Source organism: Bacillus rossius (genome assembly GCF_032445375.1).
Source record: "Bacillus rossius redtenbacheri isolate Brsri chromosome 4 unlocalized genomic scaffold, Brsri_v3 Brsri_v3_scf4_2, whole genome shotgun sequence".
In the NCBI taxonomy this organism is placed as follows: domain Eukaryota; kingdom Metazoa; phylum Arthropoda; class Insecta; order Phasmatodea; family Bacillidae; genus Bacillus; species Bacillus rossius.
Genome location: NW_026962011.1, coordinates 34,224,928 through 34,247,671, shown reverse-complemented (window position 1 = coordinate 34,247,671; position 22,744 = coordinate 34,224,928). Strand labels below are relative to the sequence as shown.

General features: G+C 42.8%; 1 protein-coding gene across 1 annotated transcript in view; it reads left to right on the top strand.

Moving 5' to 3' along the window:
• Positions 1-14,459: 14,459 nt before the first annotated feature.
• LOC134541826 (inactive dipeptidyl peptidase 10-like) overlaps positions 14,460-22,744 on the top strand; it is a 57,920-nt gene continuing 49,635 nt past the window's right edge. Inside the window, exon 1 of the mRNA XM_063385521.1 lies at positions 14,460-14,810. Within this exon, the coding sequence (XP_063241591.1) occupies positions 14,712-14,810 (99 nt within the window). The 5' untranslated portion in view covers positions 14,460-14,711. The remainder of the gene's footprint in view (positions 14,811-22,744) is intronic.

Genomic DNA, 22,744 nt, shown 5'->3' with positions numbered 1-22,744 from the left:
GACTCCAGTTCTTCAGCGACCTGACTGGACACGATGTGGTCTGAGGTCCTGACGTCTCAAGGGCTCTGCGGGGCCTACTAGCTGTTTCCCTTTAAGTATCTATACATGTCAAAGTTTATTAAGATGTACCTATTCTTCATCTTAAAAACAAACGTAATAAATTACGCATATACGTTAGTAAGCATAATTTTCGCCAATAAATTCAATGTTAAAACTACGTGAATGGCTTTGCATTGTAAAAACTATTTGTTGTGATCGTAATTTTTTTCCCTTCAAAATCATTACTGTACTGCAAAGAGGACATGGCTATAAAAAAAAAGTTTTGAAAGTGATTGTTTTTATGTTTTGATACTGTTTGTAGTTTAAAACTTAACTTTTTATAACTATTTCCTCTTATTGCCACGCTACTATCTTTGTAACGCGCAGTAAGGCTGTTGTTCTAGAGCGATATCGTGAGCGATAACTGAATGACGCCCAGTTATACTTTTATAAAACGTAAAACCTCATACCGGAGCTCGGCTTGGATATACATTTGGATAGGACCCTTAACTGCGAGACATTAAAGAGACACCCTCTCCCCGTGCTATATTTACATGCAAAAGCTCGGTCGACGTGGAAGTGACGCAGATATCTTATACACGAGCAGCCACGCCGGAGACAAAGGCCTGGACTCGCCAGCCACAAAGGGCAGATACTTCGTCAAGTTTGTAGGTATCGTTGCTGCTCACCCAGGTCCACAGCGGACCGAGACACCTCAGACTCGCTGACACACAATGTTCTGCAGCTTCGGATATTGTTTCATATTTTTTCCTTTTTGCGTTTGTAAAAGTAATGGTTGATTAAGTAAGGTCTGTTACTTGAAGGAAATTATCGCGTAATTTATTTAATTTTTTCCCGGTAGAGTGCGATCGTATCTAAATTAAAAGTTTGTTTGAGTGAGGTCAGTGGCATTTAATATACTCTAAAATTGTTAAAATATATTAATTCTCGCAAAATGGTTTTATTTTTTATTCCGAGCTGTGACTTCGGACATGTTCTTCCCGCGGTCAAGCACACCGGCGCAGGACGATCCATCGAGGTCGTGATTCGGTGATCGTAGATTAAATCATTGTCGGGCAGTTGGAAGCGAACCTATGGCCCTCAACACGTAAGGTTTATGCGTTCATTGCCCGCGACTAAACCATAAATGTAAAAATTACGTGAAATAAGACAATGATGTTAAATATTCCATTGGTCAAGCTAGATATTTGAGCTTAGAAAGACTGTGACTAGGCTGAAATAACGTCTGAAATTTTCTCACCACCAGCGATTCGGTGCGCGTTGCATTCGCCATCTTCAGATTCCTAACTACTAAGTGGTAGCATCGTTGAACTATCAGCAACCCGAAGATGGCAACTGCAGTTTGCACTGAAAGGTTGGCGGTAAGGCCACGACCAGACGCGTCTTACACCCAGAAGATCCGCCTACCTGTTGTTGGGACAAGTGCAATTGTTCCCCTAACCTGACTGAAACTAAATGAACATTGCAGGAGGGGTCCGGGTTACGTAATGCTGGGGTCAGCCATGCAGCGAGAAGGTCGCATGCCTCGTGTGCTCTGTGCGGGGATTGGCCAGCCATGGCAGCGACTGAAGCCACAAATAACTCCCCTATATTATGTAATTGCAGACTTATAACTTTTTAAGAGAATACAGGATACAGAGCATGGTCTGGATGCTCGCGACGGGTATCCACGTGCTCGGCACGGGTCTCCAAGTGCTCGGCACGGGTCTCCATGTGCTTTGCACGTGCTCGGCACGGGTATGCATGTACTCGGCACGGGTCTCCACGTGCTCTGCACGAGTCTCCACGTGCTCGGCACTAGTCTCCACGTGCTCGGCACGGGTCTCCACGAGCTCGGCACGGGTCTCCACGTGCTCTGCACGGGTCTCCACGTGCTCTGCACGGGTCTCCACGTGCTCTGCACGGGTCTCCACGTGCTCTGCACGGGTCTCCACGAGCTCGGCACGGGTCTCCACGTGCTCTGCACGGGTCTCCATGTGCTCTGCACGTGCTCGGCACGGGTATGCATGTACTCGGCACGGGTCTCCACGTGCTCTGCACGAGTATCCACGTGCTCGGCACTAGTCTCCACGTGCTCTGCACGGGTCTCCACGTGCTCGGCGCGGGTCTCCACGTGCTCGGCACTAGTCTCCACGTGCTCTGCACGGGTCTCCACGTGCTTGGCACGGGTCTCCACGTGCTCGGCACGGGTCTCCACGTGCTCGGCACGGGTCTCCACGTGCACGGCACTAGTCTCCACGTGCTCTGCACGGGTCTCCACGTGCTTGGCACGGGTCTCCACGTGCTCGGCACGGGTCTCCACGTGCACGGCACTAGTCTCCACGTGCTCTGCACGGGTCTCCACGTGCTTGACACGGGTCTCCACGTGCTTGACACGGGTCTCCACGTGCTCGGCACGGGTCTCCACGTGCACGGCACTAGTCTCCACGTGCTCTGCACGGGTCTCCACGTGCTTGGCACGGGTCTCCACGTGCTCGGCACGGGTCTCCACGTGCTCGGCACGGGTCTCCACGTGCTCGGCACGGGTCTCCACGTGCACGGCACTAGTCTCCACGTGCTCTGCACGGGTCTCCACGTGCTCGGCACGGGTCTCCACGTGCTCGGCACTAGTCTCCACGTGCTCTGCACGGGTCTCCACGTGCTTGGCACGGGTCTCCACGTGCTCGGCACGGGTCTCCACGTGCTCGGCACGGGTCTCCACGTGCACAGCACTAGTCTCCACGTGCTCTGCACGGGTCTCCACGTGCTTGGCACGGGTCTCCACGTGCTCGGCACGGGTCTCCACGTGCACGGCACTAGTCTCCACGTGCTCTGCACGGGTCTCCACGTGCTTGGCACGGGTCTCCACGTGCTTGGCACGGGTCTCCACGTGCTCGGCACGGGTCTACACGAGCTCGGCACGGGTCTACACGAGCTCGCCACGGGTCTACACGAGCTCGGCACGAGTCTCCACGTGCTCGGCACGGGTCTCCACGTGCGCGAGCAGCGATCGCTGCGGTTGCTATGGCGACGCGCGCGATCAATATGCGCGCCGACCAGTCGACGATTCCGAGGAGCAAGTCCGCGCAGAGTGATTCTTTTAAGAGCCATCGGGCTCCGCCATCTTGGCTCCCTTTATTATTTCCAATTACATCAGCTTTAAAAATACTATTTAACAGCTTTTTCACAGGCTAAGTACATAACTGCTAGAATAACTTCAAATAAGTGTAATTTCACGATAAGAATATTAAAGTTGCTTTAAAATGATTCTTAATAGAACAAGTTCAATATTCTTTTTTCATTACGATTTCATTTAATTGTAATTGCTTTTACACTGAGTGTTGTTATTATCTGGTATCAATTAACCGTCAAAAACGTTTAACTAATTGTTTCTTCACAAGGGGTGTCCAATTATATCGTGTTGGGTTGTTTGTCAGGCTAGTGTTCAAATAATACTGTGGAAAGTATTCTTAGAAACGAAAGCTCCGTTAAGGGGCCCGCCTAGCCAAAGGTATATTTGTGTTGGTGAGACGTTTTGTCTAGTGCGATGCTTGCTGGTGCTTCTAGCGCGGTATCGCCTCTAAGAGCAAGGCTGTGGACTGGCGCGCAGTCCTCACGTCCTGCAAAGGGGCAACTGTGAGATCTGAGGGGTAACCGCAACAATGTATGGCGGGGATGTGAAGAATAAAGTCCCTTGAGTACTTCTTAAAACACACGAGTTAGCAGAACTACTCATCCACCCTCGGGGTACTCTTAAAGGGCCCGCCTCGTCAGGGGTGTATGTGTGTTTGTGAGGCGGGATGATAAGCGCGACGCTCGCTGGTGCTTCCAGCGCGGTATAGCCTCTAAGCGCAAGTCTCTGAACTGGCGCGCATTCGTCTCGTCGTCACAGGATTACTGGAAATTTGAGCGGTGACTGTAACATTAAATGGCGGAGAAATGAAGATAAAGGTGTTATGCAAGTCCCTTAAGGGGCCCGCCTCGTCAGGGGTGTATGTGTGTTAGTGAGGCGGGATGATAAGCGCGACGCCCGCTGGTGCTTCCAGCGCGGTATAGCCTCTAAGCGCAAGTCTCTGAACTGGCGCGCATTCGTCTCGTCGTCACAGGATAACTGTGAAATTTGAGCGGTGACCGTAACATTATATGGTGGAGAAATGAAGATAAAGGTGTTATGCAAGCCCCTTAAGTGCTTTCAAGAATCTGTACTGATTGTTTTATGCCTAAAAATTACTCTGAAAACACGCGTTTTAGGCATTTTAACGCTTCTAAAAATACAGTTTAAAAACTTAATCCGAAATTAAAAGTACTTTTCGGTCCTCAGCGAACTCTTAAATGCTATTCGTAAATAGGCCCCACTCGGATATCTTGAGTAGTTTTGAAATCGCGTTGTTTTTCCTGAAGCTCTGCACACCGTATGTGTGCCCAGGTAGGCGGGGCCATTAAATGCTTTCCGTAAACAGACACCACTCGGAGATTCAGAACAGTTTTCAAGCCGCGATGTTTGTTCTGTGCGCACCGTGTGTGCGCGCGGCGCGGGTAGGCAAGGGCCTTAAGGCAACACCGGGTGTGCGACAAGCACATTGTCTCCTCGGCCCGCGCCCGACCCCGGCGGCACGGCGGTGTGTCGTCTGCCAATCACGCGTCGAGCATGTCACGAGTAACATTTTCTTTCAGAAGGGGGAAAAAAAAAAAAACAGGTGTGGCAACTAAGTAACACTTCTGAGAGAAGATTTCACAGTCCCAACAAAATATTCAGATACTTTTCATTCTATTTGTTCGGTTCAATGGAACCAAGTCGCATTTCAATTTTCAGTTTTGTTCCAGTAACATGTTTTACATGTCTTAAAAGCCATACTTACTTGGTACAATAAAAACTAACTTTATTTGCATTTAATATTAATACAAATAAAATAATGAAAGGACTGAAGTGGTATTATGAAAACTGTTTTGACGGTATAAATTCAATCAAATTAAACAATTAAATATTCAATATTCAATATTAATTTAAATACGTGAATAAAATAAATTATTTAATTTAGTAAAATAACCGAGATGAATTTTAATTAATAATGAACATCAATAAATATGATGAATGTGTGCTCTAACTTATTAATTTTCATTATGTATTAAAGTATTATGTAATAATTTATAGAGCAAATAAATTATACATACGAGAACATAACCTCACTTATTTAAACACACTTGAAAAAGTTTATAAACTAATTCTATGACATATATCCACTATAAATAAATGTTTTAATTATATGGACCAGTATTTAATATCAATAACTAAAGTATAAATTATAAAAGCCCATACATTATTTTTATTTGTATGGAGCCTTTTTTTTTCATCATGAGAATATTTCGTTGCGTGTTGCGCACGCATCGTAAAAATTCACTTATTAAAAAATATAAAAAAATCATTTGTAGTCAGTGGTGGATACAGGATTTTTTTATAGGCGGGAGGGGAGGAAATTTGAAAGAAAAAAAGAAAAGTAATTCAACACGTGTTTTAAAAAAATTACATTACTTTTGACACACTAACAGTTAATATATGGGTCTACAGCAGTAGCAATCGTAGCTTCTGACACAGTAATACTGTCTTCACTGATAGTTCTTTGCAAATATCAGTACGCCCCCCCCCCCCCTCGCTCCCGGCGTCGGCCACTGTAAGAGGTAATCTTAACATCAACAGTTTCTTTAAGTTGATGACCCCTACATATTCCTCATGGTATTCTGTTTCAGAACTGAGAGTATCGTCGACAGGATAATGAGTCCCACCCAGAACAACCATGGATAGTTCTCGCCTTGTGAGTTCTGGGACACGCCGCAATCTCGTTATGTCGGGCTGGTAATTTTCCCAAATAAACAGGACGCAGGGAGCAATACACTGTAAAAAAAAATATTTGTACTTTAACAAGGAAGGCCATTGAAAAGCCAGCTGTCAAGAATATCGCTTGTAAAACTGCAAGGCAGAGCTTTGTACCATCCGTAATTTTGCAAAGCTCTGTCTTGCAGGTTTACAAGTGATATCGGTGGCAACAAGATTTCGAAGGATTTTCCTTGTAAAAAAGTACAAACAATTATTTACAGTGTAGCGAGTATTTCTTGCCTGCTGGAAAAATAAGGAATGTATTAACTTTAAAAGGTAAAAAAATGAAAGGCGAAGAGTTATGTAGAAGCAAACAAAAAGAAAACTCTTCTGAGGTCGAGCGAAGAATTATGTACTGCCATGCCACAGCAATAAATTTGTATTATTTATTAGATCAAGGTAACAAGAAAAACCGGCGAACAATAAACTGTCTGGAAAAAACACATTGTTTTTTTAATAAGAATCGTAAATAATGTTCCTTCAAGTCGCGTTAAAAAATAAGATAATAAAAAATTCATAGTAAAAATGTTTCTTGAGAAAGGCATATTTTGATGATGCATACAAAAGCAGCATTCACTCTTTTCTTAAGTGAAAGTTGATGTTCAGAGTCTGACAGCGTCATAGTTCTCTGATGGATAACCGCGGGCAGAGATATGTGCATTGCCCACGCGGAGACACTTGTGCGGAAACCCTCGAAGGTGCTTCCGTTCACTTCCGAGTGTGTCTGTGTAACGTAAATGCTACCGTGGCGTTTTGAAAACCAAACTGGAGGACGCACTTCAAAATAACCGCTTTGTTTTCTGCCGTTAATTTTACTCTTGGTTCGGTTTACCAAACCTCACCAAGGCAAAACACGACGGAAGACTCCGCGACCTTAGGTTCAGTGGCACTGCATATTGTTATATTCAAATAAATAACGAGTAGAGAGTAAATATGCCGACTGGAAAAACTACAGAACAAAAGTTGATAACCTATTAAGTATCTATATTAAAAAGAAATCAAATAAAAGGTTAGGAAACTGTAACATAAAATACACACTGATTTCGGGTCAGCCATAACAAAACATATTTACTATAACAAGAAAATAAGAGTATTCGTTGAGTATTCGTACAGTCAACACAAATAGGGGGCCGGTTGTTTCAATAACACACACTCTGTTGAGGCTCTTACAGTGTCTCAGGGCATCGTCGGAGGCCCGAACACGTGTCCACAGTCCGTGTCGGTTGGTGGTCCATAGTGCTCGCCAGCCCCGTCTTCGGCGGTCGTGGAAAGACCCGGTGGGGCCGAACCCGGGTATTTTCAAAACCGCACTGTTAAAAATTTTTCACCTTCGATTCGCGAAGGAAGCTCGTTGCAAACTATACAGATATCTTCTTAAATCTACGGACACTGGGTAAACTCACTTTCGAACATGAATCCCAAATAAAATACTCTTGGTGTATTAACAACACATACAGAAACTGGTTACGTCTACAGTAAGACAACTCTTCTTATAGTCCATCTTTGTCTGGAACGAAAAAAAATGCAACTCGAAAGTCGAAATATACGGCATAGTTTCAAACGAAGATTAGATTGTTTTAAATAATTGCGAAGAATTGTTCATTTTTGTTCGAGTTGAAAGTTTACTGTGATTTCTAACAGTGTAGGTGGACGTTTCCGAGACCCGGCGACGCCCTCGTTTTCTCGCACCCATTAATTAATTGTCATCGCATCATTAGCACCTAATTGCATTCCATTGTCCCGGCCTTCACTCCGATGCCCGCTAGAAATGAAGCGCAGTTTCGTTTCGTCTCCCCGCCAGTCAGTTCGCTGACGTCACAGTCTGCAAGTAAGTCCAGGAGGAGGGAGGGTGGTGTCAGCTGTGGACCGGGGCCACGGGACCGCTGCCTCAGCGCGGTGCACCTGTGGCCCCCGGGGCCACATTTATACTATTTTTATATTTTTGCTTTTTTTTTTTGAATTTACGGATTTATTTCCATTTTAAAGTACCCTTTTAATTTTGTAAAACTCAGTTGCTGTAGTTTTGTTTAATTATTTCATTATTGTGATTATTTCTTTATTTGGTTATTCTTTGTTTGTTTTCGTTCTAGTTTTGTTACTATTCAATATATCGATTGTGTTTCAATGGCCGGCTACTGGGAGCGAAACTTCGCTTCACCTATGACGTCATCAGCGCCTGAGTGTCGGCGGTGGCAATGTGAACTGTGGGCCGCGGGACTGTTGGACTGGGAGTCGCCGCGACTGGACGTGTGGTGGGACCACGCCGCGAGACAAGCATAACCGCTTCGACTCTGCACCGGCCAGCCCGTGCCGGGACCACCAGTGATGGGTCTTTGCCTTGCCCGGAGGCGTATTGAGCTGCGATACCTTCAAGAATGACGCTAAGGTGAAGAGGCGACACGTAGCATTTGGAGTAGCGGTTGTGAATCAAGAATATAATATTCGTAAGAAGCATAGCTTTGCAATGGGCGCTCATCTACGAAGCACGTTTTACAGTGGGCTGTTACTGATTAGACTTACCCATTAGATATGCTGAAAACATAACGAGTGAAAGCTATTTAGCATGACTTTGATTAATTTTCAGTGCGCCACAAATCTGTATGAGTTTACGTCATTACGTCAAGATATTTGTAATTTAAATTTGGATTCCCTTTTTTGCCCACGGAACTAAACATTTTCAGTGAGGGCCCCCCGCCTCGGCGTAAAGAGTGACAATACACGGCACCTTTGACTGAACTGTATATATTTTGTGAAGGTCACGGCTAACAGCTGATAGTCTTTAAGCAGCAAGTCGTGAAAGTATTTATCGACGTGCGCAAATATAAATCCGGCTCCCAGTAGGACATTTGAACTTTCATAATAATACAGTTTTTTATACTGCATTTTGTCATATTTATTCCTATGGTATCTGTATTTTCTGATAATTTATTAGCGTTATATTTTCGTTGTATTAATGTTAAAGTAGAATTAGGTAAATGCCATGTACGATTCTTTAATTCTTTTATGAGGCCTGCAAATGATGTTGCCGATATTAAAACTTTGCTTAGTATTACTCTGCTTTTTCATTTTAATAAGCCAAAGTCTTGCCGTGTACTTTTGTGAATATTTTATCCTTTTGATGGCTCGACCACCTGGGTGGATTTTCGAGAGCTTTATGCATATTTCAGCTTTTTCTTTTGTTTTTGTTTTGATAGTTACCCAGGGTGAGTCGAGGACGGGACCCCCCCTTCCTATTTGATCGGAAGGCGGGTTTCACACCATAGCACGTCAGGCACGGAAGGCCCTGGGAGGCGCCCCTGGAATCTAAGGCGTAGATAAGCCCTCTCGGAGCTCGAAGGTGACGAACGACCCGAAGCGCCGCGCGTCTCCCGGTGCGGAAGACCGCCGAGGAGGTCGTTAAAGACGGCTTCCCGCACCAGTAGACCATCCTCCGAGGACGAAGAACCAACGTACAACACGGAGAATCATCATCATATAACAATACAAACAGTTAAAACTCAATATTGTATTTTTTTTTTTTTTTTAGCAAACACCACGCAATTAATCCATATGAATGTGCTATCATCGTATAGAGTTAAAAATAATTTGAATTAAAAAATTTTACTATTAAATTTTTTAATGTTATTATTGAACTCATGTGTTCTCGTGTTGTTCATGTTGCAAATAAATTTGTAAAAAGAAACTCGGACAAGAATTCTTTAAAATAATGCCCAGTGTGAAAAAAAAAAATCAATAAAATATTCGCTTTTCAAGTAGGAACATACCAAAAATTTCTAGACGCGAATTGCACGCTTATTTTCTACGCCCGCCGATAGAATTCGCTGTCTGAGTCGTAAACGTCTCTTGCCACCAAAAACCCGCATATGGCAGCACGAAAGAAAAAAAAATACATTTTAAACTATTATAAACAGCTCAGATAAAAGCGAAAAAAAGACTTCAGAAAATCCTAAACCCCGGCTTTGGACCTGATTTTCGACAAGGAACTTTATTAAAATACTATACAACTTGTAAAAATTCGTCAAACAGTTAATACTATAAAGTATCCGCATACGTAATAAGCTATTCTTCTATGGCATTACTGAAATATTAACCCGAAACATTTCTAAACAAATATTATGACACTAAGTATATATTTTTATAACTGTTTTTGCTTAAACGACTGAAATAAGTCTCTAAATAAGTGACTATAAAAGGTTTATGTTGCCACACGTGGGTCAGCCTTCGTTCTGACACATTTCTGTTCATCGACTTCCATTCCATTTTCACGAACTTACTCCTACCAAATGCTGTTATACCTACCGAGAGCTAAAATGTTTACACATAAAAAAAATTCTGCTGTGGACTTCACAGGTTTACCAAACTTTTGTTGATGATTCAAGTTAGTTCCTAGTCAAAGTAAGCTGTCACAATATCCATAAATTGACGATGATATCCGTAGTACGAGAATACTGCATAATTTGTAAACAGTGTTTTTCGTCAGTTTAAGGTTAATATTTTTTTCGACAGTTTGCGATTCGTTCGCTCCGTGGGTTAGCTGGTGGTCACCTACTCTCGAGTGTCCTTGCAGATCTTAAATGATCGAGAATTCCATTTGATGCATCAGTTTCGTTGATTCGCCACTAAAATTGAAGCGCGAATGATTGTTCACCGTTTCGGACTTGGAGCAAGGTTCAGGGTAAAGCGAGTCAGTGAGATCAGCAAGCGACAAAGACGGCTGTTCTTCGGGGGTCACTACGACGCCGTCTGCCCAGGCGCTCGTCCGGAGACGTGCAAGTCCACGTATGTTGCTCCTGGGCGAGGAAGGGAGGAGAGAAGGGGCGGAGAGAGAGAGAGAGAGAGAGAGAGAGAGAGAGAGAGAGAGAGAGAGAGAACGAGAGCGAAGACGAGCTGAAACCACTAGCTCGTCTTCGCCCTTCTCACGGACGGGGTTATCTTGTGAGGGGACTTAAAGAGGAAGACTCGAGATCGTAAACCGTGTTGGATTCGCCAAGCCGCTGGTCTAAAAATCATTTTTTCCCCCCTTCTTCTTACAAGCTGCGCTGCACAACTTGGTAAATGCGTTACGGGTAATGCTGGAAGAAGTAAACCTAGGTTTACCTGGGTTAACCGAGCATTATCAAAAATTGTTGGGTAAAAAACAGATTTCAAAATAAATTTTAATTAACGTTTGCCCGTATGCACCTAGGTCTACCCAACGCTGACTGGGTAATTTTAGAAAAACCAAATGATCGATAACTTTAGTTCATTGATACCTCAACTAACTAACCTAACCTAACCTAGCCTATCCTAACCTAACCTAACCTAGCCTAACATAACCTATCCTAACCTAACTATGCCAAACCTAACCTAACCAATCCTAACCAAACCCAAGTCCACCCCCCTTCTCCACCAGGCCAGGGGATACAGGGCCGCAACTAGGGGGGGGCAAGCGGGGCATACGCCCCGGGCGCAAAGCTGTGGGGGTGCCGAAATCGCTTGCATTGTAATTCCTACTACAAATGGTAACTGGTAAAAAGGTTTTTGCATGGAAGTTACAGTAGCACATAAACTGTTACATGTAGGTATGGAAAATGCTTAAATAGCACCATTTTTCCGTGGGAGGGCCCCCGGACATCGGCTTTATTGGTGTGGTATGTGCAAAAAAAAAAAAGGGGGGGGGGGCACATGAATCCATTCATGCCCCGGGTGCCAGAGACTCTAGTTGCGGCCCTGCAGGGGAAGGTCCAAAGGGTCCGGACCCCTTCCCTTCCCGAACTTAAAATAAACAAATACAGGCGCAGACAGAATAAGAAAAGTAAAGCAACTTAGCCCTTGAAGTTTACAGAGAGATTATTTTAGAAGGATTATTGTAATCCTTAGTGGGCTGCAATAATGTATTTCCTCCCCATTACAGGCCGACATGCCTCGTTCACAGAAGCGGCAGGAACTGTGTTTCAAAGTACTCTTGTATCTACTGCCGGTTTTGCACACGTGCTAGATACTGTAGGCATGACTTCCATACAAACTTGACATGTGTAGTTATAATTTGTTTTAAAGGAATCATCAAATAATTGACCCGAGAAAACAGTTTTAAAAACCATTTAAATAAAAACCAAAATACTGTATGTTCAGTTTTCTTTTCTCAAGCAAAATATTACTTGAATTTCTACTTGTAATGGTTGGAATTCTAAGAATATACTATTCCCTGAGATTTTATTTAAATGTGACAGTCAATTTTCTCCTGAAATTAAATTTTAAAGAAAACTTGTTCATAAAATATTTATATGATGGTTATACTGGACCCTCTTTCAGACGTTGTGCTGGTTTGATCCAGTGAAATTAGCGTTGAGGCGAATCCTACAGTTTTTCAAGCCTCCCTTGGCGAGTGTTTGAATTGTTCCCATAACCTGACTGAAACTAAATGAACATTGCAGGAGGGGTCCGGGTTACGTCATGCTGGGGTCAGCCATGCAGCGAGAAGGTCGCATGCCTCGCGTGCTCTGTCAGGGGATTGGCCAGCCATGGCAGCGACTGAAGCCACGATGTTAGGCTGGGTTCCCAATTTAAAAACAACACAAGAGAGTGCACAGCAGGCCACGCGCACAACTGTGCGCAGGACCTGTGCCAAGTCGGTTCACAGTAATTGAAATCTTACTGTTATTTTCAGCTAATGATATATCGCGATGTATCCTACATCTGTTTCCAGCGTGGGGGAGCTAATTTGTTGCCCCTTGGAAGGGCAGCCCTTCAGGATTTTTCTGACAGTGGTTAGTTTAGGTTAGGTTAGGTTAGGTTAGGTTATGTTAGGTCACTTTACAAACTAACCACTGTCAGAAAAATCCTGAAGGGCTGCCCATCCAAGGGGCAACAATTCAGACAACCTATCAAAAACACCACTGTCAGAAAAATCCTGAAGGGCTGCCCTTCCAAGGGGCAACTATTCAGGATTTTAAAATTACGAAAATAGACACATTTTAAAATACTGGAAGGGCTGCCCTTCCAGTCGTTTTACAAACTAACCACTGACAGAAAAATCCTGAAGGGCTGCCCTTCCAAGGGGCAGCATTTCAGTCGCCCCGCCAGCGTTAGTAACTATATTAACTACCAAATGTTTTTTTTGCAAACCTAACTAAAAACTAAGTGTATTTGGGAGGTGTCTAGGTTAGGGATAAACTCTATGTGCGTCTCAGGCCGAAGCCTATACGCTCTAATATTGCATGAGAGGTAGCATGCATCATGTACTAGGAGGGGATTCGCCAGCCATGGCAACGTTTTAGCCATGACTAACTCCCCTCTCTGACTATTCTAGACTAAAACTAGATAAGTTGGCCCCAGGTAAAACCTGCATATAGACACAGGGAAAACCCTGGGCACTCACATGCGGGATGCAAAAATTTAATGCATTAATAACAAGCAGTTTGGTTACGGGAAACAGAATGATGGTTCCGGAAGAAGATGGACAGAGTGGAAATAGACTACCAAGCAAAGGGCGGGAACTTGTAAATTGCTTTCCGTACTACCAAGTTATTATCCCGTGACATCTCACCAGCAATTTGTGAGTGCAGTTTTTCAACACAAATAAAAATAAGTGTGTGCTCGGAGTCCACGCGCGACAGAAGTGAAACCTCTTGCTTATTAGTTATAGATAGAGTTAAATTTTTAGTATTATTTTATTGAAATAGAGATAATAATCGAGAATAGTAGATATGTGTGTATGATATCAAATGAAAAAAAAACCTTAGGAGTAGACAAACACAAACAGTGTTACAACGATTCCGTAGCATCACTGCTGCGACATTTCTCTCTCTCCCCTGCCGTCTCCCCTTCCGGCCGTTACAACTAACATATAGCATTTTACGTACATATCCCCATCCCCCCCCCCCCTTTTTGAAGTCTTCATATTTGATTTCCTACTCTAATCTCATTGGCTGTTGCGCCATGTGTCCATTACAGAAATTTAACATATTAATTTCCCTTCTGTGCGCACGAAAGCCCTATGCGCTATTGTGAAGGTTGGAAAACATGGTGGTCAAATCTTGTGCGCACGGCCTAATGTTACTGTTACTGTTACTGTTGCCCTCCCCCCCTCAAATTGTGCACCCATCTTATCAGGGGCGCAACAACAGGAGGGGGGGGGCAAGGGTATTTTGCCCCCCCTCTGAAACCTTGAAGTGGGGGCAAACGGGGGCAAAGAAAATGTTGTGTAATCAATTTTTAGATGATAAAACTGCTTAAATAGCACGATTTTCCACCTTGAAATACAAATTTTCCCGGGGGAGGACCCCCGGACCCCCCCGCTTCAATAGGGGGGATCGATGATTCTTTATAAAAATGTATATTGCCCCCCCACCCCCCTTTTGGAAATTTATTTGTTGCTCCCCTGCATCTTATAGCACAGGGGAACCCCCGGGGCGAAACAAGCGAGTACTTGACTTCGGCTCGCAGTCGGGGCGGAGCGCGTGCTGGTCGGTCGTTTCCGCCGACGCTCGTGTGCCTTCGGCCCCGCGGGGCGAGGGGGCGGGCCCCCGACGCCCCGAAGGGGCCAGTTGCGCGCGCGCCTTCGAGTAGCGCGGTAGCGTCACACGTCGCCGCGGCGCACGAGACCGCGCGGACGATGTGAACTACGCGGGTTTGACGTTACAGGCTTCCTGTTATCCTTCACGAAACCCAGTTCTCTTTCAACGAAACATTTCCGTTTGTTCCCCTTCGCCTTGATGTTTTCAGTTAGTTCTCGACTCTTTTCTCACGGCGTTCTCTGTAAGTGAAGTGTAACATGTCGTAAAGAGAGGAGAGCCGTCGCACTTGTTTCCTGGGACGAAATATGAGCGAAGGGAGTGAGGATTCATCTGAGGAAGTGTCGCCGGCTGAGGAGCGGGTCAAGCCTTCAAAGAGAGTCGTCACCATCCTGCTGCCCACCGAGGTAGGACCTCGGCACATCAGCGTGTGCCCGTGATTGGCACAATTTTTTAACGTGCGTAAATATTTTCGCGAACCATCTCGGCGTGCGCGCTAACTTTTCGAACGCTCGATATACTTAACGTGCGTATGCTGTTTCGTGGCCGCTTTTCTCGACACTCGGTTTAGAGAAAATATTGGTGGAGAAAAAAATTTACCAACCGATATTGCAAATAGTTATTTCCCACAAATTTTACGTTTTTTTTTTTTTTTTCAGATTTGGAAGCTGTACGCCGAACTTTTGTATTTGGTTGGCACGATAACGTCAGTTTGTTTCCTAACACGGTGGCTGAGATGGTGCGTGAGACAGTTTGACACTTTCAATCACAAGTTGGTGAAAGTATATTATTTATACCCCAACCATAATTTACTAGTAAACTCTACACCTCAACTATATTGTACTAGTATTATCTACGTCACAACCATATTGTACTAGTATATTCTACACCCCAACCAAATTTTACTAGTATATTCTTTACCCCAACCACATTATAATAGTATATTCTTCACACAAACCATATTGAAGGAGTATATTCTGCACTCTAACTATACTGTACTACTTTATTCTACAACCCAACCATATTGTTTTAGTATATATTCTACACCCCAACAATATTGAACTAGTTTATACTCTAACCACATTTATTTGTATATTCTAAACCCAAACCATAGTGTAATTTCCTGTTTAAAAAGGTGCATCTACAACTTGCAATATACCTGTTGATAAAAAAGACAATTCGGCAAAAATCGTTTGATTTTTATTTTAAATTGGGGATTTTTAAGGGCCTCATGCACACTCAGTTTATCTGTCAGCTTTCATGTGTGACGTCATGTCCGAACGATCCACAAGTAACTACGCAATTCATCCGGCGAAACCTTCTGCGTGAGGCCTGGGACTCAGTTCCCTCCGTCAACTGACAGTTCGCTCAGTTGCGTCAGTTGTCGCTCATGTCACAACACTTCTCGCAACACCGCCAACAACAGAGAGAACTGACTCAGCTGAGCTGTGGCTACAAATACTTAGTTCAGTAAACAGAGTTATTCCTCCGTTCGGCATTCAGGCAAATGGGGGCCCTTAAAGGGCCCGCCTCGTCAGGAGTGTACCTGCGTGAGAGAGGCGGGATGATAAGTGCGACATTCGCTGGTGCTTCCAGCGCTGTGTCACCTCTAAGCGCGAGGCTTTGAACTTCTCGTCACATGAGATTCGAGCGGTAACATAATATTATACGGCGGGGAAATAAAGATAGAGGTGTAGTGAAGTCATTGAGTGCTTTCAAGAATCTTTAGGGGGTCTCATAAGCACAATTTCTATCAGAAACCGCACTTTAAATGTAGTGAAAAAAGTGCAGCCCAGTCCACGAAAAAAAAAAATGATAGCAGAAAGCTCCCGCGATACTGGGAAACTCTCAGAGGGTTACATCCACAAATTTAATGTTCAGGGACTTTTCCAATAACATGGATAGCGTGCGTTTGATTCTCTGTTTAAGTGTGCTTAAATGTCACAAATATTCATTTGTGTAATACGACAATAATTTACCTAAATAACAGAAACATGTTTTACGAAATTGTGAAAAACGTAGGTCTAATAATTTTTTTTTTCTTGGGGAAACTATTAATTGATTTTGGTGAATACGAAGTTTGTTTAGTTTTTAATGTTTTTTACTTGTTTATATTAGTTTAATTAAATTTTCTTCAATTTTATGAGTGTGACTTGTATACAGGCCCTTGGTTTTTGAAGTGAAACTTCTTTGGGTGCGATGAGAGTAAAATTTCAAGGCCGAAATTTAATGCAACGTTTTCGTGAAACAATGTTGCAAAACGGTTCTGACGTGAAATGGACAGAGAATAAGTACTTGGCTGAAGAGATATAAAGAGAGCACTATGATATATACGCTACCGGGATCTTTTTCATTCTTCCCTTTGTGCGATGATTCGACCCCCCTTCCCTCCCCCCCCCAAAAAAAATAGAATCGATACACATAGATGAACGAAAGAATAAGGCATCATGCGCTTGTTTCATTATACATATTATATATATGTGTATATATATATATATATATATATCTATATATATATATATATACCCTATACAGTGAGCTGTGAGTGCCTTTAATTTTATAATCGCTACCAGCACGCTCGCGTTCCTCCTCGTTCAACCAGCAGCGTAGAGAGCTCTTTTAATTAAGAAAGTGTCTGCATTTCCCGCAAAGATAGTGCTGCTACCTGTTATGAATTTCATATTTCGTTCAGAGATCTCACGTGTTTCAAATGGCAGAATTGAACGAAGAAACAGTAACACGCACAGTTTTTCTTTATGGTGTGAGTATTTCAACAGTGAATAATATTTATTGTTAATAATGTTTAGAAATTTTTCTTCTTTCTCCCTCTCTCTCTCTCTTTGCCATTTTACCCCTTACGATATACTTAAGAGACGATGTTTGAATTGCCAAATAGGTTTCACTTCTATCACGTGTACTGAGTTACACACGCTCCTTTTTTTTTTTTACAAATTTTTCTTTTATTTTGAAACTAGAGCCCAAATCGGGAAAAACAAATCACACGTGTTAGGTTGCTGGAGATGAGAATTTTTTTTTATTTCCGCCCTCCCCTCCCTGAAAGCTTCGCCCTATGGGTGGCCCAGATAGCCGGGCAGGTAATTTTTCCCACTCAAGCCCGCCCTATATTTTCTTCTTTTATTGCGCCGCAGGGTTCATTTATCTCGCCCGTTACCTCCCGACACCCGCCCACGGCTGTCCGCGGACAGCTGCTGGTTCCCAGGGCCGGCTCTGGGCAGGGCGACAACCTGACAACGCTGAAGTCCCCCGCCCGCCCGGGCACACACGCGGTGCGCAGGGCTTCAGTACGCAACACATCCCAGTGCAGGGGCGTAGCCGGGGGGGGGGGGGGGTTAGAGGTTCAACCCCCCCCCCATCCCCCTTAACACCAAATCTTTAAATAATTTCTTATTCATCACTCAAACAAATTTCATGTTAAAATTAATAAAAATTTTACCATTACAATATTTAAATTTAAGAACATAAAACTGCTAAAATGGCACTATTTTACACCTTAAAATGCAAATTTTCCCCGGGGGAGGACCCCCGGAGCCCCCTCCCCGCTAATACGGGGGAGCCATGCTTCTTAACACCCCTCCATACACAAATCCTGGCTACGACACTGTCCCAGTGGCATCGGTTCCCAAATCCCTGAGGGCCATTGTGTAGATTTTTGCCTGATTAAATTTTTCACAAACCATATTTTTATAATACTTAAAATGGCTGAAATCGTGTTTCAGACTCATTAATAGGCTTGAAACAACCGGTACAGACTATTTGAAAGCACTTAAGGTACTTGCAAAATACCTTTACCTTCATTACTCCGCCATATAATGTTTTTTTGGTCACCGCTCAGATTCCATAGTTGTGCTATGCATGACGTCAAGACTGCGCGCCAATTCAAAGCCTTTCCGCTTAGAGGGAGACACCGCGCTAGAAGCACCAGCGAGCGTCGCGCTTATCATCCCGCCTGATGATACTCTGGATGAAATACAACAAGAAAATGTATTTACAGAATCCTCTTACCAAATTTTCCTCTTTCCAAATTTTCCTTTACAAATACAATGTTTCAAATACATGTTTTTAAATATATATATTTTCACTATAAAGTTTTGTCCACGACGTATTGCTCTATGGCATTTATCTGACAACAGAACACATTGAAGCAAGGACAGCGCTAAGGGCAGAAATTGTGCATTAGGATAAGAGAATAAATGACCATTAAAATGCACATTCCAAACTAAGGATGAGACGAGCTATAGTGCAAGTCAGATAGTGCAGTTTTAAAATTATTTCCATTTTGTCTTAATTATCAAGATTATTTTCAAGCGGCTTGAGAAAAATCGTGCGTAGCTTAGAAATAAATAAATATCTATAGTCCCAGTCTATTTTGGATCATGTATGTAGGCTGGCGCTTAGTAAATATGTAAATGAAAATCAATATATATATTTTTTTAATTTAATTCAATTTTTAGAAACTGTTCCGCAATAAATCTATCAATACGCCTGTCAAAGGCATACAGGAATGTGATATAATGATGCAATATTTACAGATAATGCATAAATTGTCTTAAAGAGTTTTTTGAAGCTTATTTTTTGTTTGCCGGTAAATAAATCAATTCACTTGCCTGTTACCGGATTGTTATAGTCAGTGATTCACGTTGCTCGCTTATGCACAGGGCTTAAATGGGGAGAGATAGGAACTGAGAGATGCCATATTTATCTCAACAGTTTTTATGCCAAAACAATATTTTAGCGATTAATATTAAAATTTGTTTATCTTTGAATGATTTTTCAATGGGAAAATTAAACATTCTGCTTTTTCTATGCAAAGATCACACAGTAGGAGTTTTAAAGCATATAAATTGTGTCTATAGACATTATTACTACGGTGGTGGTCATTCCCAAAGTTGAATTAAATACTAAACGCTAATGACATCACAGCGGAAACTATTTGTATTAGTCAGCAGTCACTATTATCTTAAAACAGTTAATTAAATTATATGCAGAGGCTGGCAGCTATTCGCAAAAAAAATCTGACCGCCCAATAGACTGCAACGGAGTGCTGTCAGAACTTAGAAACACACAAGATAGAATTTCCTAAATTATTACAGTTAATATTTATGGCTTTCTGAGTATTGACTTTCTAAGTTGTGTGTTTCTAAGTTATGACAGTTCTAAGATGTGTATTTCTAAGTTGTGATTTTCCAAGCTTTTACGTTTCTAAGTCTCGTGTGGTGTTGTTTCTAAGTAACTTGTTTTTAAAGTTATAAAATTAAAAGTTCTGCGTTTCCATGTTATGATAGTTCTAAGTTGTGACTTTCTAAGTTATGATTTTTCTAAGTTGTGTTTTCTATGTTAAGTGTTTCTATGTTATGACAGTTATAAGTTTTGTGATTCTACGTTTTCATAGTTCTAAGTTGTGTGTTTCTAAGTTACGATAGTTCTAAGTTGTGTGTTTCTAAGTTACGATATTTCTAGTTGTGTGTATTGGCTTTGTGTGTTAATAAGCTATGTGTTTCTAAGTTATGATCATTCTAACTTTGACAGTTCTAAGTTAAGTGGTATTTTTTAATAATTCTATTTATGACTGCACTAAGTCTTGGCTTTCTAAGTTATGTGGGTATCCCGACTGCAACAAGGTATGCACCACCCTTGTGATTGGCTGCCGTCTGCTTGAGATTAGACCGAGCCACTCAGGAAGCGTTAGCTTCAGCTCTGAATATTGTGATTGGTGTGCTGACAGTATGCATGTACCTGGAAGAAACCCACCCCATAACGACAGACGATGCTTCAGTGTTTCAGATCTCAGCTACTCTCGAAATATTTTCGCAAAAAATAATTTCCCTTAATTATACATTATACTTTAACGAACCCAAATATTTAACATCAAATAATACCCAATTTTACCGGGTTTAAAAAGTCTCCGACTCACACACCAAGCTATTTAATTTTTTATGTTATAACTATTATTTTAGAGATTCCACATTATGTTTCGCTCAAATTATCTCAACATAGTATCTTATTTTACTATTTATCGGTAAGCACGTATAAATGATTAAAAAAATTCTAAAATGTTTGTTTAAATGTATTTTAGAATAACCGTGCATTATTAATTACTTTTGTGTCTCAGATAATTTTTGTTTCACAAAATAAAACTTTAAAAAAGTGTCCATAGGTAAGTTAAAACACAATACAGAAGCATCTAAACAAATAAACAATCTTTGGTTTTTTTAAATAAAGATAATACAATTCAGACATTTTTCATGTTATTATTTCATCCGTTCGTTCATCGAAAGTTAAAGCTTGGCAATTGCTTCACTGACGGACGGATGGAATTCCTCGGGCCATCTGATTGGCTGCACGTCAAGTGGTTGAGACGTATCATTGAGATTCCAGCTTTAGATTGTAGTACAGAGCAAATGGCGCCCAGTTTAGCCATTTTGTACTACCCAGCTTGGAAACATTAAATAACTTATTTCGTATTCCATATCAATTCTTTTTATAATTTTTTAATTGTACTATTTGTTGATATTATCTTAAAGACGATAACATAGCTACGCAAGTGATCGTAGCTATGATCACTCACATTCAGTAAATATCTGATTACAGAATTTGAGACTAAACAACACATGCATGAGAGCTATCGTTAGACAGATGAAAATTTCGCGTATGGTTTTGGTTACGAGTTTTAGGCCTACGCTACTGCAAAATATTGTTAAATTGCATTGCGCTGATGATTGGATCACCATGCTCTCTGACTCTCCTCAAACACTGTGAACCAGTTAGACTCCCATCTACGACTGTGAACCAGTTAGACTCTCCTCTACGACTTTGAACCAGTTAGACTCTCCTCTACGACTGTGAACCAGTTAGACTCTCCTCTACGACTGTGAACCAGTTAGACTCTCCTCTACGACTGTGAACCAGTTAGACTCTCCTCTACGACTGTGAACCAGTTAGACTCCCCTCTACGACTGTGAACCAGTTAGACTCCCCTCTACGACTGTGAACCAGTTAGACTCTACGACTGTGAACCAGTTAGACTCCTCTACGACTGTGAACCAATTAGACTCTCCTCTACGACTGTGAACCAGTTAGTCTCTCCTCTACGACTGTGAACCAATTAGACTCTCCTCTACGACTGTGAACCAATTAGACTCTCCTCTACGACTTTGAGCCAGTTAGACTCTCCTCTACGACTGTGAACCAGTTAGACTCTCCTCTACGACTGTGAACCAGTTAGACTCTCCTCTACGACTGTGAACCAGTTAGACTCTCCTCTACGACTGTGAACCAGTTAGACTCTCCTCTACGACTGTGAACCAGTTAGACTCTCCTCTACGACTGTGAACCAGTTAGACTCTCCTCTACGACTGTGAACCAGTTAGACTCTCCTCTACGACTGTGAACCAGTTAGACTCTCCTCTACGACTGTGAACCAGTTAGACTCTCCTCTACGACTGTGAACCAGTTAGACTCTCCTCTACGACTGTGAACCAGTTAGACTCTCCTCTACGACTGTGAACCAGTTAGACTCTCCTCTACGACTGTGAACCAGTTAGACTCTCCTCTACGACTGTGAGCCAGTTAGACTCCCCTCTACGACTGTGAACCAGTTAGACTCTCCTCTACGACTGTGAACCAGTTAGACTCTCCTCTACGACTGTGAACCAGTTAGACTCCTCTACGACTGTGAACCAGTTAGAATCCCCTCCACGAAAGTGAGCCAGTTGACCACCAGCTGTCAAGGGAGTGAACCAACCACGACGGCCCACTCCCGGTGGGACGCAGTTCTGCTGAGCGCAGCATCGACGGCGGCAATAAACCCGCCACGTGACTTCACGTCGGCGGTGTGTTGGCATGGAAACGTGACGTCTATACCCTGCCTAGTTTCTGGTCCCTACCCCTCGGGTGTGTGAGCCAGCGGTATTCGCAGGCGATGGCATAAGACGCCGACGTCTACTGCATAGCTTATACGACCTGAGACACAAGTTAAGCCGAGGCCACACTGAAAGTTACGCTATGTTCGTTATGTTCGCTGCGCCAGGCGGCCAGACAGGATAGTCTAGTTCGCGATGTCGGAGAGCCGCATGCCGTGGGATTCCAGTGATGATTCAGACGACGATAATAATTATCTTGCCTCTCACAGTATGTGAACGAATTTAATTCAAAAACAAAGGAATTTGAGGAATTTCATCATTTGATGAAGCAGTTGCTTTGTAAAGACAAAACCAAATTTATGGATCATTCCAGAATAAATTCAACTCAGTTTGATAGCATTCCCTTGGTATCTAATCCCAAGCATTGTCCTGCATATCCTGCCTTATTCATGCTTCCATCG